This window comes from Oncorhynchus nerka, linkage group LG22 (assembly GCF_034236695.1).
Source record: "Oncorhynchus nerka isolate Pitt River linkage group LG22, Oner_Uvic_2.0, whole genome shotgun sequence".
Classification (NCBI taxonomy): domain Eukaryota; kingdom Metazoa; phylum Chordata; class Actinopteri; order Salmoniformes; family Salmonidae; genus Oncorhynchus; species Oncorhynchus nerka.
In genome coordinates, this window is record NC_088417.1 from 76,932,105 (window position 1) to 76,951,615 (window position 19,511).

General features: G+C 45.6%; 2 protein-coding genes across 6 annotated transcripts in view; one reads left to right on the forward strand and one right to left on the reverse strand.

Moving 5' to 3' along the window:
• tfr2 (transferrin receptor 2) overlaps window positions 1-9,139 on the forward strand; it is an 85,070-nt gene extending 75,931 nt beyond the window's left edge. For all 3 annotated transcript variants that reach the window (XM_065007416.1, XM_065007417.1, XM_065007418.1), the window contains exons 17-18: window positions 4,328-4,468; window positions 5,385-9,139. In XM_065007416.1, coding sequence (XP_064863488.1) covers window positions 4,328-4,468; window positions 5,385-5,627 — 384 coding nt within the window. In that variant the 3' untranslated portion in view covers window positions 5,628-9,139. The remainder of the gene's footprint in view (window positions 1-4,327; window positions 4,469-5,384) is intronic.
• The window catches only part of LOC115105764 (neurofibromin-like), a 195,687-nt gene that overhangs the window by 131,277 nt on the left and 44,899 nt on the right, over window positions 1-19,511 (reverse strand). The window lies entirely within an intron of this gene.

Below are 19,511 nucleotides of genomic sequence, written 5' to 3' on the forward strand. Positions count from 1 at the left end.
CCTACACTAGTGATGTCCCATTCCATAGGGTTATTAATCTGTCCCTACACTAGTGATGTCCCATTCCATAGGGTTATTAATCTGTCTCTACACTAGTGATGTCCCATTCCAAAGGGTTATTAATCTGTCCCTACACTAGTGATGTCCCATTCCATAGGGTTATTTATCTGTCTCTACACTAGTGATGTCCCATTCCATAGGGTTATTAATCTGTCTCTACACTAGTGATGTCCCATTCCATAGGGTTATTAATCTGTCCCTACACTAGTGATGTCCCATTCCATAGGGTTATTTATCTCTAACTACACTAGTGATGTCCCATTCCATAGGGTTATTAATCTGTCTCTACACTAGTGATGTCCCATTCCATAGGGTTATTTATCTGTCTCTACACTAGTGATGTCCCATTCCATAGGGTTATTAATCTGTCCCTACACTAGTGATGTCCCATTCCATAGGGTTATTAATCTGTCCCTACACTAGTGATGTCCCATTCCATAGGGTTATTTATCTGTCCCTACACTAGTGATGTCCCATTCCATTGGGTTATTAATCTGTCCCTACACTAGTGATGTCCCATTCCATAGGGTTATTTATCTCTAACTACACTAGTGATGTCCCATTCCATAGGGTTATTTATCTCTAACTACACTAGTGATGTCCCATTCCATAGGGTTATTTATCTCTAACTACACTAGTGATGTCCCATTCCATAGGGTTAATTAATCTGTCCCTACACTAGTGATGTCCCATTCCATAGGGTTATTAATCTGTCCCTACACTAGTGATGTCCCATTCCATAGGGTTATTTATCTGTCCCTACACTAGTGATGTCCCATTCCATAGGGTTATTAATCTGTCCCTACACTAGTGATGTCCCATTCCATAGGGTTATTTATCTGTCCCTACACTAGTGATGTCCCATTCCATAGGGTTATTTATCTTTAACTACACTAGTGATGTCCCATTCCATAGGGTTATTAATCTGTCTCTACACTAGTGATGTCCCATTCCATAGGGTTATTAATCTGTCCCTACACTAGTGATGTCCCATTCCATAGGGTTATTAATCTGTCCCTACACTAGTGATGTCCCATTCCATAGGGTTATTTATCTTTAACTACACTAGTGATGTCCCATTCCATAGGGTTATTTATCTGTCCCTACACTAGTGATGTCCCATTCCATAGGGTTATTAATCTGTCTCTACACTAGTGATGTCCCATTCCATAGGGTTATTAATCTGTCTCTACACTAGTGATGTCCCATTCCATAGGGTTATTAATCTGTCTCTACACTAGTGATGTCCCATTCCATAGGGTTATTAATCTGTCCCTACACTAGTGATGTCCCATTCCATAGGGTTATTAATCTGTCCCTACACTAGTGATGTCCCATTCCATAGGGTTATTAATCTGTCCCTACACTAGTGATGTCCCATTCCATAGGGTTATTAATCTGTCCCTACACTAGTGATGTCCCATTCCATAGGGTTATTAATCTGTCCCTACACTAGTGATGTCCCATTCCATAGGGTTATTAATCTGTCCCACTACACTAGTGATGTCCCATTCCATAGGGTTATTAATCTGTCTCTACACTAGTGATGTCCCATTCCATAGGGTTATTAATCTGTCCCTACACTAGTGATGTCCCATTCCATAGGGTTATTAATCTGTCTCTACACTAGTGATGTCCCATTCCATAGGGTTATTTATCTTTAACTACACTAGTGATGTCCCATTCCATAGGGTTATTAATCTGTCTCTACACTAGTGATGTCCCATTCCATAGGGTTATTAATATGTCCCTACACTAGTGATGTCCCATTCCATAGGGTTATTAATCTGTCTCTACACTAGTGATGTCCCATTCCATAGGGTTATTTATCTTTAACTACACTAGTGATGTCCCATTCCATAGGGTTATTAATCTGTCTCTACACTAGTGATGTCCCATTCCATAGGGTTATTTATCTGTCCCTACACTAGTGATGTCCCATTCCATAGGGTTATTTATCTGTCCCTACACTAGTGATGTCCCATTCCATAGGGTTATTTATCTGTCCCTACACTAGTGATGTCCCATTCCATAGGGTTATTAATCTGTCCCTACACTAGTGATGTCCCATTCCATAGGGTTATTAATCTGTCCCTACACTAGTGATGTCCCATTCCATAGGGTTATTAATCTGTCCCTACACTAGTGATGTCCCATTCCATAGGGTTATTTATCTGTCCCTACACTAGTGATGTCCCATTCCATTGGGTTATTAATCTGTCCCTACACTAGTGATGTCCCATTCCATAGGGTTATTTATCTCTAACTACACTAGTGATGTCCCATTCCATAGGGTTATTTATCTCTAACTACACTAGTGATGTCCCATTCCATAGGGTTATTTATCTCTAACTACACTAGTGATGTCCCATTCCATAGGGTTAATTAATCTGTCCCTACACTAGTGATGTCCCATTCCATAGGGTTATTAATCTGTCCCTACACTAGTGATGTCCCATTCCATAGGGTTATTTATCTGTCCCTACACTAGTGATGTCCCATTCCATAGGGTTATTAATCTGTCCCTACACTAGTGATGTCCCATTCCATAGGGTTATTTATCTGTCCCTACACTAGTGATGTCCCATTCCATAGGGTTATTTATCTTTAACTACACTAGTGATGTCCCATTCCATAGGGTTATTAATCTGTCTCTACACTAGTGATGTCCCATTCCATAGGGTTATTAATCTGTCCCTACACTAGTGATGTCCCATTCCATAGGGTTATTAATCTGTCCCTACACTAGTGATGTCCCATTCCATAGGGTTATTTATCTTTAACTACACTAGTGATGTCCCATTCCATAGGGTTATTTATCTGTCCCTACACTAGTGATGTCCCATTCCATAGGGTTATTAATCTGTCTCTACACTAGTGATGTCCCATTCCATAGGGTTATTAATCTGTCTCTACACTAGTGATGTCCCATTCCATAGGGTTATTAATCTGTCTCTACACTAGTGATGTCCCATTCCATAGGGTTATTAATCTGTCTCTACACTAGTGATGTCCCATTCCATAGGGTTATTTATCTTTAACTACACTAGTGATGTCCCATTCCATAGGGTTATTAATCTGTCTCTACACTAGTGATGTCCCATTCCATAGGGTTATTAATCTGTCCCTACACTAGTGATGTCCCATTCCATAGGGTTATTTATCTGTCTCTACACTAGTGATGTCCCATTCCATAGGGTTATTAATATGTCCCTACACTAGTGATGTCCCATTCCATAGGGTTATTAATCTGTCCCTACACTAGTGATGTCCCATTCCATAGGGTTATTAATCTGTCTCTACACTAGTGATGTCACATTCCAAAGGGTTATTAATCTGTCCCTACACTAGTGATGTCCCATTCCATAGGGTTATTTATCTGTCTCTACACTAGTGATGTCCCATTCCATAGGGTTATTAATATGTCCCTACACTAGTGATGTCCCATTCCATAGGGTTATTAATCTGTCCCTACACTAGTGATGTCCCATTCCATAGGGTTATTTATCTCTAACTACACTAGTGATGTCCCATTCCATAGGGTTATTTATCTCTAACTACACTAGTGATGTCCCATTCCATAGGGTTATTTATCTCTAACTACACTAGTGATGTCCCATTCCATAGGGTTATTAATCTGTCTCTACACTAGTGATGTCCCATTCCATAGGGTTATTAATCTGTCTCTACACTAGTGATGTCCCATTCCATAGGGTTGTTAATCTGTCTCTACACTAGTGATGTCCCATTCCAAAGGGTTATGTATCTCTAACTACACTAGTGATGTCCCATTCCATAGGGTTATTAATCTGTCCCTACACTAGTGATGTCCCATTCCATAGGGTTATTTATCTCTAACTACACTAGTGATGTCCCATTCCATAGGGTTATTAATCTGTCTCTACACTAGTGATGTCCCATTCCATAGGGTTATTTATCTGTCTCTACACTAGTGATGTCCCATTCCATAGGGTTATTAATCTGTCTCTACACTAGTGATGTCCCATTCCATAGGGTTATTAATCTGTCCCTACACTAGTGATGTCCCATTCCATAGGGTTATTAATCTGTCCCTACACTAGTGATGTCCCATTCCATAGGGTTATTAATCTGTCCCTACACTAGTGATGTCCCATTCCATAGGGTTATTAATCTGTCCCTACACTAGTTGCTCTGTTTTGGAGGGACAGTCCCCCACCGAGGGACACTCCCCAAGTGGGATGGCTAAGGAGGGCTATTAGTCTAACACTTCTCCCTCTCCCTCCAGGCTCGTGGTCTCTCTCCTCAGTGGGTGTTCAGTGCTAGAGGAGACTACAGCAGAGCAGCTGAGACCCTGCAGGAGGCCATACTGAACTCTGATGTACAGGACGAGACTATGACGCGTATCTACAACACACGCATGATGAGGGTAGGTAGGGGATAGCTGTGTCTGTCTCTGTCTGTCTGATTCTCTGTCTCTCTGGTGGTCTGTGTATACCAGTCAAACGTTTGGACATACCTACTCATTTAAGGGTTTTTCTTTATTTTATACAATTGAGATGGTTCGGGATGAGTTGTACCGCAGAGTGAAGGAAAAGCAGCCAACAAGTGCTCAGCATATGTGGGAACTCCTTCAAGACTGTAGGAAGACCATTCCTCATGAAGCTGGTTGAGAGAATGCCAGGAGTGTGAAAAGCTGTCATCAAGGCAAAGGGTGGCTACTTTGAAGAATCTCAAATATGTTTAACACTTTTTCAGTTACTACACGATTCCATATGTGTCATAGTTTTGATGTCTTCACTATTATTCTAAAATAGTAGAAATAAAGAAAAACCCCTGGAATGAGTAGGTGTGTCCAAACTTTTGACTGGTACTGTATATATGTAATGTGTGTGTGTGTGAGGGTTTATATATATAGATAGATAATGGTTATGTGTATGTATATATATATATTTATGTATATGTATATATATATATTGTATGTTTGTATATATGTAATGTGTGTGTGTTCATACACACTACCGGCCAAAAGTTTGGGGTCACTTACAAATATCCTTGTTTTTGAAAGAAAAGCACATTTTTTTTGTCCATTAAAATAACATCAAATTGTTTCCAGCTACAACAGTCATTTAAAACATTAACAATGTCTACACTGTATTTCTGATCAATTTGATGTTATTTTAATGGACAACAAAAGTGCTTTTCTTTCAAAAACAAGGATATTTGTAAGTGACCCCAAACTTTTGGCCGGTAGTGTGTATCTCAATGACTTCCTCAGATAATGTGTGTTTTTATATAATATATATATAATTACAGTATGTAATGTGTGTAACGTGTCTCTACAGGTAGAGTATTACTTCCTGTCCCAGTACGTGTCTGTGGTTGAGACTCCGTTCCGTCACGTTATGCACGGTCGGGGGGAACACACTCTGAGTGCTCTCACCGAACACCTTTCTCTACTGACCTCCGACCCCAGGCGCTTCAACGAGGCCCTTTTCCGACGGCAACTAGCCCTGTTCACCTGGACATTGCAGGGAGCCGCCAACGCTCTGAGTGGAGACATTTGGAACATAGACAATGTCTTCTAACATAAACACATGTAGAGATGCATACACACAGACACTATACACACACACACACACACACACTACACTCACACTATACACACTCTATCTCACCTCTCTGTCCTGTCCTGTCAGTATTTCTGGTGTAGGCAGACAGACACCTCTCTGTCCTGTCAGTATTTCTGGTGTAGGCAGACAGACACCTCTCTGTCCTGTCAGTATTTCTGGTGTAGGCAGACAGACACCTCTCTGTCCTGACAGTATTTCTGGTGTAGGCAGACAGACACCTCTCTGTCCTGTCAGTATTTCTGGTGTAGGCAGACAGACACCTCTCTGTCCTGTCAGTATTTCTGGTGTAGGCAGACAGACACCTCTCTGTCCTGTCAGTATTTCTGGTGTAGGCAGACAGACACCTCTCTGTCCTGACAGTATTTCTGGTGTAGGCAGACAGACACCTCTCTGTCCTGTCAGTATTTCTGGTGTAGGCAGACAGACACCTCTCTGTCCTGTCAGTATTTCTGGTGTAGGCAGACAGACACTTCTCTCTCTTCTCTGAGGGGGTGTGTCTAATTAATCTGAAGATGAGTCTCAAATAGCACACTGTTCATTATGTAGTCTACTGCATAGGGCTCTATTCCAGTCTACTGCATAGGGCTCTATTCCAGTCTACTGCATAGGGCTCTAGTCCAGTCTACTGCATAGGGCTCTAGTCTAGTATACTATAGGGCTCTAGTCTAGTCTACTGCATAGGGCTCTAGTCTAGTATACTATAGGGCTCTAGTCTAGTCTACTGCATAGGGCTCTAGTCCAGTCTACTGCATAGGGCTCTAGTCGAGTATACTATAGCTATTCCAGTCTACTGCATAGGGCTCTAGTCTAGTATACTATAGGGCTCTATTCCAGTCTACTGCATGGAGCTCTATTCCAGTATACTGCATAGGGCTCTAGTCCAGTCTACTGCATAGAGCTCTATTCCAGTCTACTGCATAGGGCTCTAGTCCAGTCTACTGCATAGGGCTCTAGTCGAGTATACTATAGCTATTCCAGTCTACTGCATAGGGCTCTAGTCTAGTATACTATAGGGCTCTATTCCAGTCTACTGCATGGAGCTCTATTCCAGTCTACTGCATAGGGCTCTAGTCTAGTATACTATAGGGCTCTATTCCAGTCTACTGCATAGTGCTCTATTCCAGTCTACTGCATAGGGCTCTAGTCTAGTATACTATAGGGCTCTAGTCTAGTATACTATAGGGCTCTATTCCAGTCTACTGCATAGGGCTCTATTCCAGTCTACTGCATAGGGCTCTAGTCTAGTATACTATAGGGCTCTAGTCTAGTATACTATAGGGCTCTATTCCAGTCTACTGCATAGGGCTCTATTCCAGTCTACTGCATAGGGCTCTATTCCAGTCTACTGCATAGGGCTCTAGTCGAGTCTAACGCATAGGGCTCTATTCCAGTATACTGCATAGGGCTCTAGTCCAGTCTACTGCATAGAGCTCTATTCCAGTCTACTGCATAGGTTTCTAGTCTAGTATAATATAGGGCTCTAGTCTAGTATACTATAGGGATCTATTCCAGTCAAGTGTACTACATAGGGCTCTAGTCTAGTATACTATAGGGCTCTATTGCAGTCTATTGCATAGGGCTCTATTCCAGTATACTGCATAGGGCTCTATTCCTGTCTACTGCATAGGGCTCTAGTCTAGTATACTATAGGGCTCTAGTCTAGTATACTATAGGGCTCTATTGCAGTCTACTGCATAGGGCTCTATTCCAGTCTACTGCATATGGCTCTATTCCAGTCTACTGCATAGGGCTCTATTCCAGTCTATTGCATAGGGCTCTAGTCCAGTCTACTGCATAGGGCTCCAGTCTAGTATACTATAGGGCTCTAGTCTAGTATACTATAGGGCTCTATTCCAGTCTACTGCATAGGGCTCTATTCTAGTCTACTGCATAGGGCTCTAGTCTAGTATACTATAGGGCTCTATTCCAGTCTACTGCATAGGGCTCTATTCTAGTCTACTGCATAGGGCTCTAGTCTAGTATACTATAGGGCTCTATTCCAGTCTACTGCATAGGGCTCTGGTCTAGTATAATATAGGGCTCTATTCCAGTCTACTGCATAGGGCTCTATTCTAGTCTACTGCATAGGGCTCTAGTCGAGTCTAACGCATAGGGCTCTAGTCTAGTATACTATAGGGCTCTAGTCTAGTATACTATAGGGCTCTAGTCTAGTATACTATAGGGCTCTAGTCTAGTATACTATAGGGCTCTAGTCTAGTATACTATAGGGCTCTATTCCAGTCTACTGCATAGGGCTCTAGTCCAGTCTACTGCATAGGGCTCTAGTCTAGTCTACTGCATAGGGCTCTAGTCCAGTCTACTGCATAGGGCTCTAGTCTAGTATACTATAGGGCTCTAGTCCAGTCTACTGCATAGGGCTCTAGTCCAGTCTAACGCATAGGGCTCTATTCCAGTCAAGTCTACTGCATAGGTCTCTAGTCTAGTATACTATAGGGCTCTATTCCAGTCTACTGCATAGGGCTCTAGTCCAGTCTAATGCATAGGGCTCTAGTCTAGTATACTATAGGGCTCTAGTCTAGTATACTATAGGGGTCTATTCCAGTCTACTGCATAGGGCTCTAGTCGAGTCTAACGCATAGGGCTCTATTCCAGTCAAGTGTACTACATAGGTCTCTAGTCTAGTATACTATAGGGCTCTATTCCAGTCTACAGCATAGTGCTCTATTCCAGTCTACTGCATAGGGCTCTAGTCTAGTATACTATAGGGCTCTAGTCTAGTATACTATAGGGCTCTATTCCAGTCTACTGCATAGGGCTCTATTCCAGTCTACTGCATAGGGCTCTAGTCTAGTATACTATAGGGCTCTAGTCTAGTATACTATAGGGCTCTATTCCAGTCTACTGCATAGGGCTCTATTCCAGTCTACTGCATAGGGCTCTATTCCAGTCTACTGCATAGGGCTCTAGTCGAGTCTAACGCATAGGGCTCTATTCCAGTCTATTGCATAGGGCTCTATTCCAGTCTACTGCATAGGGCTCTAGTCCAGTCTACTGCATAGAGCTCTATTCCAGTCTACTGCATAGGTTTCTAGTCTAGTATACTATAGGGCTCTAGTCTAGTATACTATAGGGATCTATTCCAGTCAAGTGTACTACATAGGGCTCTAGTCTAGTATACTATAGGGCTCTATTGCAGTCTACTGCATAGGGCTCTATTCCAGTATACTGCATAGGGCTCTATTCCAGTCTACTGCATAGGGCTCTAGTCTAGTATAGTATAGGGCTCTAGTCTAGTATACTATAGGGCTCTATTGCAGTCTACTGCATAGGGCTCTATTCCAGTCTACTGCATATGGCTCTATTCCAGTCTACTGCATAGGGCTCTAGTCTAGTATACTATAGGGCTCTATTCCAGTCTACTGCATAGGGCTCTATTCTAGTCTACTGCATAGGGCTCTAGTCTAGTATACTATAGGGCTCTATTCCAGTCTACTGCATAGGGCTCTGGTCTATTCTCTAGTCTACTGCATAGGGCTCTATTCTAGTCTACTGCATAGGGCTCTAGTCCAGTCTAACGCATAGGGCTCTAGTCTAGTATACTATAGGGCTCTAGTCTAGTCTATTGCATAGGGCTCTAGTCTAGTATACTATAGGGCTCTAGTCTAGTATACTATAGGGCTCTATTCCAGTCTACTGCATAGGGCTCTATTCTAGTCTACTGCATAGGGCTCTAGTCTAGTATACTATAGGGCTCTATTCCAGTCTACTGCATAGGGCTCTGGTCTAGTATAATATAGGGCTCTATTCCAGTCTACTGCATAGGGCTCTATTCTAGTCTACTGCATAGGGCTCTAGTTCCAGTCTACTGCATAGGGCTCTAGTCTAGTATACTATAGGGCTCTATCTCCAGTCTACTGCATAGGGCTCTAGTCTAGTCTACTGCATAGGGCTCTAGGGCTCTAGTCTAGTATACTATAGGGCTCTAGTCTAGTCTACTATAGGGCTCTAGTCTAGTATACTATAGGGCTCTAGTCTAGTATACTATAGGGCTCTAGTCTAGTATACTATAGGGCTCTAGTCTAGTATACTATAGGGCTCTATTCCAGTCTACTGCATAGGGCTCTAGTCCAGTCTACTGCATAGGGCTCTAGTCCAGTCTACTGCATAGGGCTCTAGTCCAGTCTACTGCATAGGGCTCTAGTCTAGTCTACTGCATAGGGCTCTAGTCCAGTCTACTGCATAGGGCTCTAGTCGAGTCTAACGCATAGGGCTCTATTCCAGTCAAGTCTACTGCATAGGTCTCTAGTCTAGTATACTATAGGGCTCTATTCCAGTCTACTGCATAGGGCTCTAGTCCAGTCTAATGCATAGGGCTCTAGTCTAGTATACTATAAGGCTCTAGTCTAGTATACTATAGGGCTCTATTCCAGTCTACTGCATAGGGCTCTAGTCGAGTCTAACGCATAGGGCTCTATTCCAGTCAAGTGTACTACATAGGACTCTAGTCTAGAATAGTATAGGGCTCTATTCCAGTCTACTGCATAGGGCTCTATTCCAGTCAAGTGCACTACATAGGGCTCTAGTCTAGTATACTATAGGGATCTATTCCAGTCTACTGCATAGGGCTCTATTCCAGTATACTGCATAGGGCTCTATTCCAGTCAAGTGTACTACATAGGGCTCTAGTCTAGAATAGTATAGGGCTCTATTCCAGTCTACTGCATAGGGCTCTATTCCAGTCAAGTGTACTACATAGGGCTCTAGTCTAGTATACTATAGGGATCTATTCCAGTCTACTGCATAGGGCTCTATTCTAGTCTACTGCATAGGGCTCTAGTCCAGTCTAATGCATAGGGATCTAGTCTAGTATACTATAGGGCTCTATTCCAGTCTACTGCATAGTGCTCTATTCCAGTCTACTGCATATGGCTCTATTCCAGTCTAATGCATAGGGCTCTATTCCAGTGTACTGTATAGGGCTCTAGTCCAGTACACTATAGGGCTCTAGTCCAGTCTAGTGTACTACATAGGGCTCTAGTCTAGTATACTATAGGGCTCTAGTCCAGTCTAGTGTACTACATAGGGCTCTAGTCTAGTATACTATAGGGCTCTAGTCCAGTTTAGTGTACTACATAGGGCTAAGTCTAGTTTACTATAGGGCTCTAAGTCCAGTCTAGTGTACTATATATAGCTCTAGTCTAGTATTCTATAGGGCTCTAGACCAGTCTAGTGTACTACATAGGGCTCTACTCTAGTATACTATAGGGCTCTAGACCAGTCTAGTGTACTATATAGGGCTCTAGTCTAGTATACTATAGGGCTCTAGTCCAGTCTAGTGTACTACATAGGGCTCTAGTCTAGTATTCTATAGGGCACTATTCCAGTCTAGTATAGTATAGGGCTCTAGACCAGTCTAGTGTACTATATAGGGCTCTAGACCAGTATACTATAGTGCTCTAGTCCAGTCTAGTGTACTACATAGGGCTCTAGTCTAGTATACTATAGGGCTCTATTCCAGTCTAGTATACTATAGGGCTCTAGACCAGTCTAGTGTACTATATAGGGCTCTAGACCAGTATACTATAGGGCTCTAGTCTAGTCTAGTGTACTATATAGGGCTCTAGTCTAGTATACTATAGGGCTCTAGTCCAGTCTAGTGTACTATATAGGGCTCTAGTCCAGTCTAGTGTACTATATAGGGCTCTAGTCTAGTATACTATAGGGCTCTAGTCCAGTCTAGTGTACTACATAGGGCTCTACTCTAGTATACTATAGGGCTCTATTCCAGTCTAGTATACTATAGGGCTCTAGACCAGTCTAGTGTACTATATAGTGTACAGGGTGTTATTTGGGATTGCTCCTGAGTGTTAATCTGTGTGATTCTTTAGTATTTCCTCTCCATGACGACCTGGTTGCTCCTCCATGGCTAATCCCCAAATGGCTCCCTATTGCCTTTATAGTGCACTATATGACACCCTGGTAATGAGTGTAGTGCACTCTATAGGGAATAGGGTACCGTTGGGACTCACCCTATAGGATCCTGTTACTTCTATAGACACTGACCTAGGATCAGTTTTGTACTCTCTCTGCCTGGTGGTCAGGCTTAGAGTGGTGCAGGGTGATCTGGTTCTAGATCAGCCCTTAGGGTTAGTAACGACCTCCGATAACAGTGATTATCAGTGACTCCCATGTACAGTACTCTCCTCCAATCAAACAGCAGTATCTGCTGCTATCAATCAACCCTCATGTCACAAACCCGGGAGTGGGGCTTAAATGGTGAAGGTGAGAGGTCAAGCCAGGTGACCTGATTTGTTCAATGGAGCCTGGGTATTATTTTGCTGATGCCTCCCTTTCTCTGAGAATGACCTTAGAACCCTGACCTCCTTGTTTGTGACATCACAGGTCACTGCCTAGCCAGTGTTGTTGAGGACTGTGTTTTGCTACTTTGTCCCAATAAAGTATTGTCTTCTTGTATCATAACCATCCTGTGTCTGTGTCTGGCCTCTCCTCCTCTCCTCCTCTCCTCCTCTCCTTCACTAACTTCCTACACAGTCATAAAAATAAATCATAAAACCACTGGGGCAGATTTAAAACATTTTATTGAAGAACAATAACAATTATTTCAATGTGTATGTATATATGACGTCACACAACTGTAAAACAACATCTGCCAACAGTTAAACATTAATGTCAGGCTGTTTACTGAGACAGTCAGAACATCAATGTCAGGCTGTTTACTGAGACAGTCAGAACATTAATGTCAGGCTGTTTACTGAGACAGTCAGAACATTAATGTCAGGCTGTTTACTGAAACAGTCAGAACATCAATGTCAGGCTGTTTACTGAGACAGTCAGAACATTAATGTCAGGCTGTTTACTGAAACAGTCAGAACATCAATGTCAGGCTGTTTACTGAGACAGTCAGAACATTAATGTCATGTTTACTGAGACAGTCAGAACATCAATGGGCTGTTTACTGAGACAGTCAGACATCAATGTCAGGCTGTTTACTGAAACAGTCAGACATTAATGTCAGGCTGTTTACTGAAACAGTCAGAACATCAATGTCAGGCTGTTTACTGAAACAGTCAGAACATCAATGTCAGGCTGTTTACTGAGACAGAGAACATTAATGTCAGGCTGTTTACTGAAACAGTCAGAACATCAATGTCAGGCTGTTTACTGAGACAGTCAGAACATTAATGTCAGGCTGTTTACTTTCAATGTCAGGCTGTTTACTGAGACAGTCAGAACATCAATGTCAGGCTGTTTACTGAGCAGTCAGAACATCAATGTCAGGCTGTTTACTGAAACAGTCAGACATTAATGTCAGGCTGTTTACTGAGACAGTCAGAACATCAATGTCAGGCTGTGTTTACTGAGACAGTCAGAACATCAATGTCAGGCTGTTTACTGAGACAGTCAGAACTATTAAAAACATCAACCACAGGTCCTCTGGCCTTCCTGAGAGACTACAGATCAAGTCACTGGATAGATTAGTCATGTCTGTCTGTCTGTCTGTCTGTCTGGCGATGTGGTCTGAAGTCTCTGGGCTCCATTAGTCATCCTGGGATCAGTGTTGTTGGACTGAGGGGTCGTCTCGTCTCCCCTGGCAGAGGGCTGGATCTGCGAGTTCAGAACCAAGCAATCAATATCCTACGACATGGATTCTATGATATGTTGTTTTCTACAGAATATTCAATGTCATTTAAATTAGCTCTAGGTACTGTGTTTCTGTCTTACCTGGCTATGGTGTTGCTTTCTCTCTCCCGTCCACTGGAGTAGGCTGCTCTCCTTCCCCGTCCACGGGAGTAGGCTGCTCTCCTTCCCCGTCCACTGGAGTAGGCTGCTCTCCTTCCCCGTCCACTGGAGTAGGCTCCTCTCCTTCCCCGTCCACTGGAGTAGGCTGCTCTCCTTCCCCGTCTACTGGAGTAGGCTCCTCTCCTTCCCCGTCCACTGGAGTAGGCTCCTCTCCTTCCCCGTCCACTGGAGTAGGCTGCTCTCCTTCCCCGTCCACTGGGAGTAGGCTGCTCTCCTTCCCCGTCCACTGGAGTAGGCTGCTCTCCTTCCCCGTCCACTGGAGTAGGCTGCTCTCCTTCCCCGTCCACTGGAGTAGGCTGCTCTCCTTCCCCGTCCACTGGAGTAGGCTGCTCTCCTTCCCCGTCCACGGGAGTAGGCTGCTCTCCTTCCCCGTCCACTGGAGTAGGCTGCTCTCCTTCCCCGTCCACGGGAGTAGGCTGCTCTCCTTCCCCGTCCACTGGAGTAGGCTGCTCTCCTTCCCCGTCCACTGGAGTAGGCTGCTCTCCTTCCCCGTCCACTGGAGTAGGCTGCTCTCCTTCCCCGTCCACTGGAGTAGGCTGCTCTCCTTCCCCGTCCACTGGAGTAGGCTGCTCTCCTTCCCCGTCCACTGGAGTAGGCTGCTCTCCTTCCCCGTCCACTGGAGTAGGCTGCTCTCCCCTTCCCCGTCCACTGGAGTAGGCTCTCTCCTTCCCCGTCCACTGGAGTAGGCTGCTCTCCTTCCCCGTCCACTGGAGTAGGCTGCTCTCCTTCCCCGTCCACTGGAGTAGGCTGCTCTCCTTCCCCGTCCACTGGAGTAGGCTGCTCTCCTTCCCCGTCCACTGGAGTAGGCTCCTCTCCTTCCCCGTCCACTGGAGTAGGCTGCTCTCCTTCCCCGTCCACCGGAGTAGGCTGCTCTCCTTCCCCGTCCACTCCTGTCTCCTCTCCTTCCCTGTCCACTCCTGTCTCCTCTCCTTCCCCGTCCACTCCTGTCTCCTCTCCTTCCCCGTCCACTCCTGTCTCCTCTCCTTCCCCGTCCACTCCTGTCTCCTCTCCTTCCCCGTCCACTCCTGTCTCCTCTCCTTCCCGTCCACTCCTGTCTCCTCTCCCCTCCTGTTTCCTCCCCCACCCTCTTCATTCTCTCCTTCATTTCCCACTCCTTCTTCCTCTCTTATTTCCTTCTCTCCTTCTTCTCCTTCTTCACCCCCTCCTCTTCATCACTGTCACCCTCTTCCTAATCACTCTCTTCACTTTCCTCTCCTCCCTCTTCCCCCACTTCTGTTAGGAGGGAGAGACTTCCCCTCCCTCTTCTCTTTCCTGTCCTCCCTCATCCTCCTCTTCATCACTTGAATGACTGTAGTCACTCTGTTGCTGAGAGAACGATGGAAAGAGTCGGTTAATCGTGGAGTGCGCGCCTGTTAGGAGGGAGATGGAGGGAGAGACCCCCTCTCCTTCATTGTTGTCTGATCTTGTCACCTCTCTTGTGGACCTGAGAGGTGGCGGGAGAGACAGAACACAGCCTGTTAGGAGGGAGAGACAGAACACAGCCTGTTAGGAGGGAGATGGAGGGAGAGAGGAGGCAGAACACAGCCTGTTAGGAGGGAGGTGGAGGGAGAGACAGAACACAGCCTGTTAGGAGGGAGATGGAGGGAGAGACAGAACACAGCCTGTTAGGAGGGAGATGGAGGGAGAGACAGAACACAGCCTGTTAGGAGTGAGATGGAGGGAGAGACAGAACACAGCCTGTTAGGAGGGAGATGGAGGGAGAGACAGAACACAGCCTGTTAGGAGGGAGGGAGAGACAGAACACAGCCTGTTAGGAGGGAGAGACAGAACACAGCCTGTTAGGAGGGAGATGGAGGGAGAGACAGAACACAGCCTGTTAGGAGGGAGATGGAGGGAGAGACAGAACACAGCCTGTTAGGAGGGAGATGGAGGGAGAGACAGAACACAGCCTGTTAGGAGGGAGAGACAGAACACAGCCTGTTAGGAGGGAGAGACAGAACACAGCCTGTTAGGAGGGAGATGGAGGGAGAGACAGAACACAGCCTGTTAGGAGGGAGATGGAGGGAGAGACAGAACACAGCCTGTTAGGAGGGAGATGGAGGGAGAGACAGAACACAGCCTGTTAGGAGGGAGGTGGAGGGAGAGACAGAACACAGCCTGTTAGGAGGGAGATGGAGGGAGAGACAGAACACAGCCTGTTTGGAGGGAGAGACAGAACACAGCCTGTTAGGAGGGAGAGACAGAACACAGCCTGTTAGGAGGGAGAGACAGAACACAGCCTGTTAGGAGGGAGATGGAGGGAGAGACAGAACACAGCCTGTTAGGAGGGAGAGACAGAACACAGCCTGTTAGGAGGGAGATGGAGGGAGAGACAGAACACAGCCTGTTAGGAGGGAGATGGAGGGAGAGACAGAACACAGCCTGTTAGGAGGGAGGGAGAGAGGCAGAACACAGCCTGTTAGGAGGGAGAGACAGAACACAGCCTGTTAGGAGGGGGAGAAAGAGGGCAGAACACAGCCTGTTAGGAGGGAGGGAGAAAGAGAGGCAGAACACAACCTGTTAGGAGGGGAGGGAGAAAGAGAGGCAGAACACAGCCTGTTAGGAGGGAGGGGAGGGAGAGACAGAACACAACCTGTTAGGAGGGAGGGAGAAAGAGAGGCAGAACACAGCCTGTTAGGAGGGAGGGAGAAAGAGAGACAGAACACAACCTGTTAGGAGGGAGAGAGGGAGAGACAGAACACAACCTGTTAGGAGGGAGGGAGAAAACACAGAGAGGCAGAACACAGCCTGTTAGGAGGGAGGGAGAAAGAGAGGCAGAACACAACCTGTTAGGAGGGAGGGAGAAAGAGAGGCAGAACACAGCCTGTTAGGAGGGAGGGAACACAGCCTGTTAGGGAGGGAGAAAGAGAGCAGAACACAACCTGTTAGGAGGGAGGGAGAAAGAGGAGGCAGAACACAACCTGTTAGGAGGGAGGGAGAAAGAGAGGCAGAACACAACCTGTTAGGCGGGAGGGAGAAAGCCTGTTAGGAGGGAGGGAGAGACAGAACACAACCTGTTAGGCGGGAGGGAGAAAGAGAGGCAGAACACAACCTGTTAGGAGGGAGGGAGAAAGAGGGAGGCAGAACACAACCTGTTAGGAGGGAGGGAGAAAGAGAGGCAGAACACAGCCTGTTAGGAGGGAGGAGAAAGAGAGGCAGAACACAACCTGTTAGGAGGGAGGGAGAGAGAGAGAACACAGCCTGTTAGGAGGGAGGGAGAAAGAGAGGCAGAACACAGCCTGTTAGGAGGGAGAGAAAGAGAGGCAGAACACAGCCTGTTAGGAGGGAGAGAGAAACCCTGCAGAACACAACCTGTTAGGAGGGAGGGAGAAAGAGAGGCAGAACACAACCTGTTAGGAGGGAGGGAGAAAGAGAGGCAGAACACAGCCTGTTAGGAGGGAGGCCTGTTAGGAGAGGAGAGACAGAACACAGCCTGTTAGGAGGGAGAGACAGAACACAGCCTGTTAGGAGGGAGGGAGAGACAGAACACAACCTGTTAGGAGGAGAAGAAAGAGAGGCAGAACACAGCCTGTTAGGAGGGAGAGGCAGAACACAGCCTGTTAGGAGGGAGGGAGAAAGAGAGGCAGAACACAGCCTGTTAGGAGGGAGAGGCAGAACACAACCTGTTAGGAGGGAGGGCCTGTTAGAAGAGAGAGAGGCAGAACACAGCCTGTTAGGAGGGAGGGAGAGAGGCAGAACACAGCCTGTTAGGCGGGAGGGAGAAAGAGGAGGCAGAACACAACCTGTTAGGAGGGAGGGAGAAAGAGAGGCAGAACACAACCTGTTAGGAGGGAGGGAGAAAGAGAGGCAGAACACAGCCTGTTAGGAGGAGACAGAGAAAGAGAGGCAGAACACAGCCTGTTAGGAGGGAGGGAGAAAGAGAGGAGGGAGAGACAGAACACAGCCTGTTAGGAGGGAGGGAGAAAGAGAGGCAGAACACAGCCTGTTAGGAGGGAGGGAGAAAGAGTACGTACTTACTGGGAAGGCTAGACTCATTAACTAACAGACCTGTTAACAGATCAACAGTAATAGTGGTTAGTTTAACTAACAGATTAACAGTAATAGTTGTTAGTTTAACTAACAGACCTGTGTTAGTGTTTCATACTGGAGAGGGAATGCAAAACAACGACGCTGGACAGAGTGGAATCAGGTGTATCAAAAAGGCCGTTTATTGGTCAAAGTTATCTTGTCCTGCCGTTTATCGTGCACGGACCTAAGGAATGTGACTCCTGTGAGGAGTCAGAATAATTAGGCTGCTCAGCCAGAGTTTACAACAGAATGTATACACAGAATAATGTAGGTGGAGTCTCGTCGTGTTGGTCTTCTGACTGGTCCTGAAGAGTTGGAGGCGGGCCTTGCTCTAGCCAGAGCGGGCCCCCTTGGTGCACAGCAAAGTCCATTGCTCTTGGCACCCGACCAGTAGGGGGGGGTAGAGTGTGTGTGTGTCAAGGAAACTTGGATGTTGGTAATGTCTGCTTTAGGCTCAGGTGTTTCCTGTTTATGCAGGAGTGCATGTAGGGTTCAATGTCAGCGAGATAGCTTGGCACTTCTAAGCTCGTTAGTGTTGCAGGCTGCTCTTTGTAGTTTACAGGGGAGTAATATTTGCGTGATGGCAGCTGTGTGTCCTTCGGATAATCATGTTATTGCACACAGGCTCTAGACTTGACTGAGGACACTGGGCCCAGAGTTATCTGAGGGCATCCGGTTTAACCAGAGCTTTGGTCTGCTAGTAACGCTTTATATAACACCTGTTAACAGATTAACAGTAATAGTTGTTAGTTTTACTAACAGACCTGTTAACAGACCAACAGTAATAGTTGTTAGTTTTACTAACAGACCTGTTAACAGACCAACAGTAATAGTTGTTAGTTTTACTAACAGACCTGTTAACAGACCAACAGTAATAGTTGTTAGTTTTACTAACAGACCAACAGTAATAGTTGTTAGTTTTACTAACAGACCAACAGTAATAGTTGTTAGTTTTACTAACAGACCAACAGTAATAGTTGTTAGTTTTACTAACAGACCAACAGTAATAGTTGTTAGTTTTACTAACAGACCTGTTAACAGACCAACAGTAATAGTTGTTAGTTTTACTAACAGACCAACAGTAATAGTTGTTAGTTTTACTAACAGACCAACAGTAATAGTTGTTAGTTTAACTAACAGACCTGTTAACAGACCAACAGTAATAGTTGTTAGTTGAACTTGTAAATGAACAGCAGCGTCTTCATATTGTCACTGTATTATTCATTATGGAATCTGCCCAGGCCTCTTCAGCAACAATCTCAACGTTACAACTCCAGATAACATAAAGGATGAACGTTTAAACCAACTGTTTGTTTTCTCCTAATTCATCTCCGTCCGGTTTTACCTGATGCTCAGCTGAAAGTCTTTAAACAGCAGACTGGTTCTGTCGTCTGTAGGTTTCTAATCCCAATGTTTCAGACTACAGATCAGAATTCTGTTGCTGGTCCCTATTGGGGTTGATTTAAACGCACACGTCACACCTGATCCACCAATCAGAACTCCTCTCACCCTGATCAACCAATCACAACACAGATAGGACAGGAAACGCATCACAGGCCACGCCTTCGCCCTGCGGTTAGTTGTTCTGAAACCTGTGGTTGGCGGTGGGTGTGTTAAACTCCTGATGGTTTTTAAAATGTTTTTCATTTAACAGCGTCTGTTTTATTATACAACTCTTTTATTCTGAGACAGCTGATTGGACAGGATATTTCTACGTTATGATGTCTGGGGATGCGTTGTTGGGTTCAAACCGGGGGTGGTCCTCTCCTTCGCTCCTGGAGTGGTCTTCTTCTCTCCTTCTCCCCTGGAGTGGTCTTCTTCAGTCCTGGAGTGGTCTTGTCCTCTCCTCCCTGTTCCTCTCCCTCACTCCTGGAGTGGTCTTCTCCTCACCTGGAGTGGTCTTCTCCTCTTCTTCAGTCCTGGAGTGGTCTTCTCCTCTTCTTCAGTCCTGGAGTGGTCTTCTCCTCACCTGGAGTGGTCTTCTCCTCACCTGGAGTGGTCTTCTCCTCACCTGGAGTGGTCTTCTCC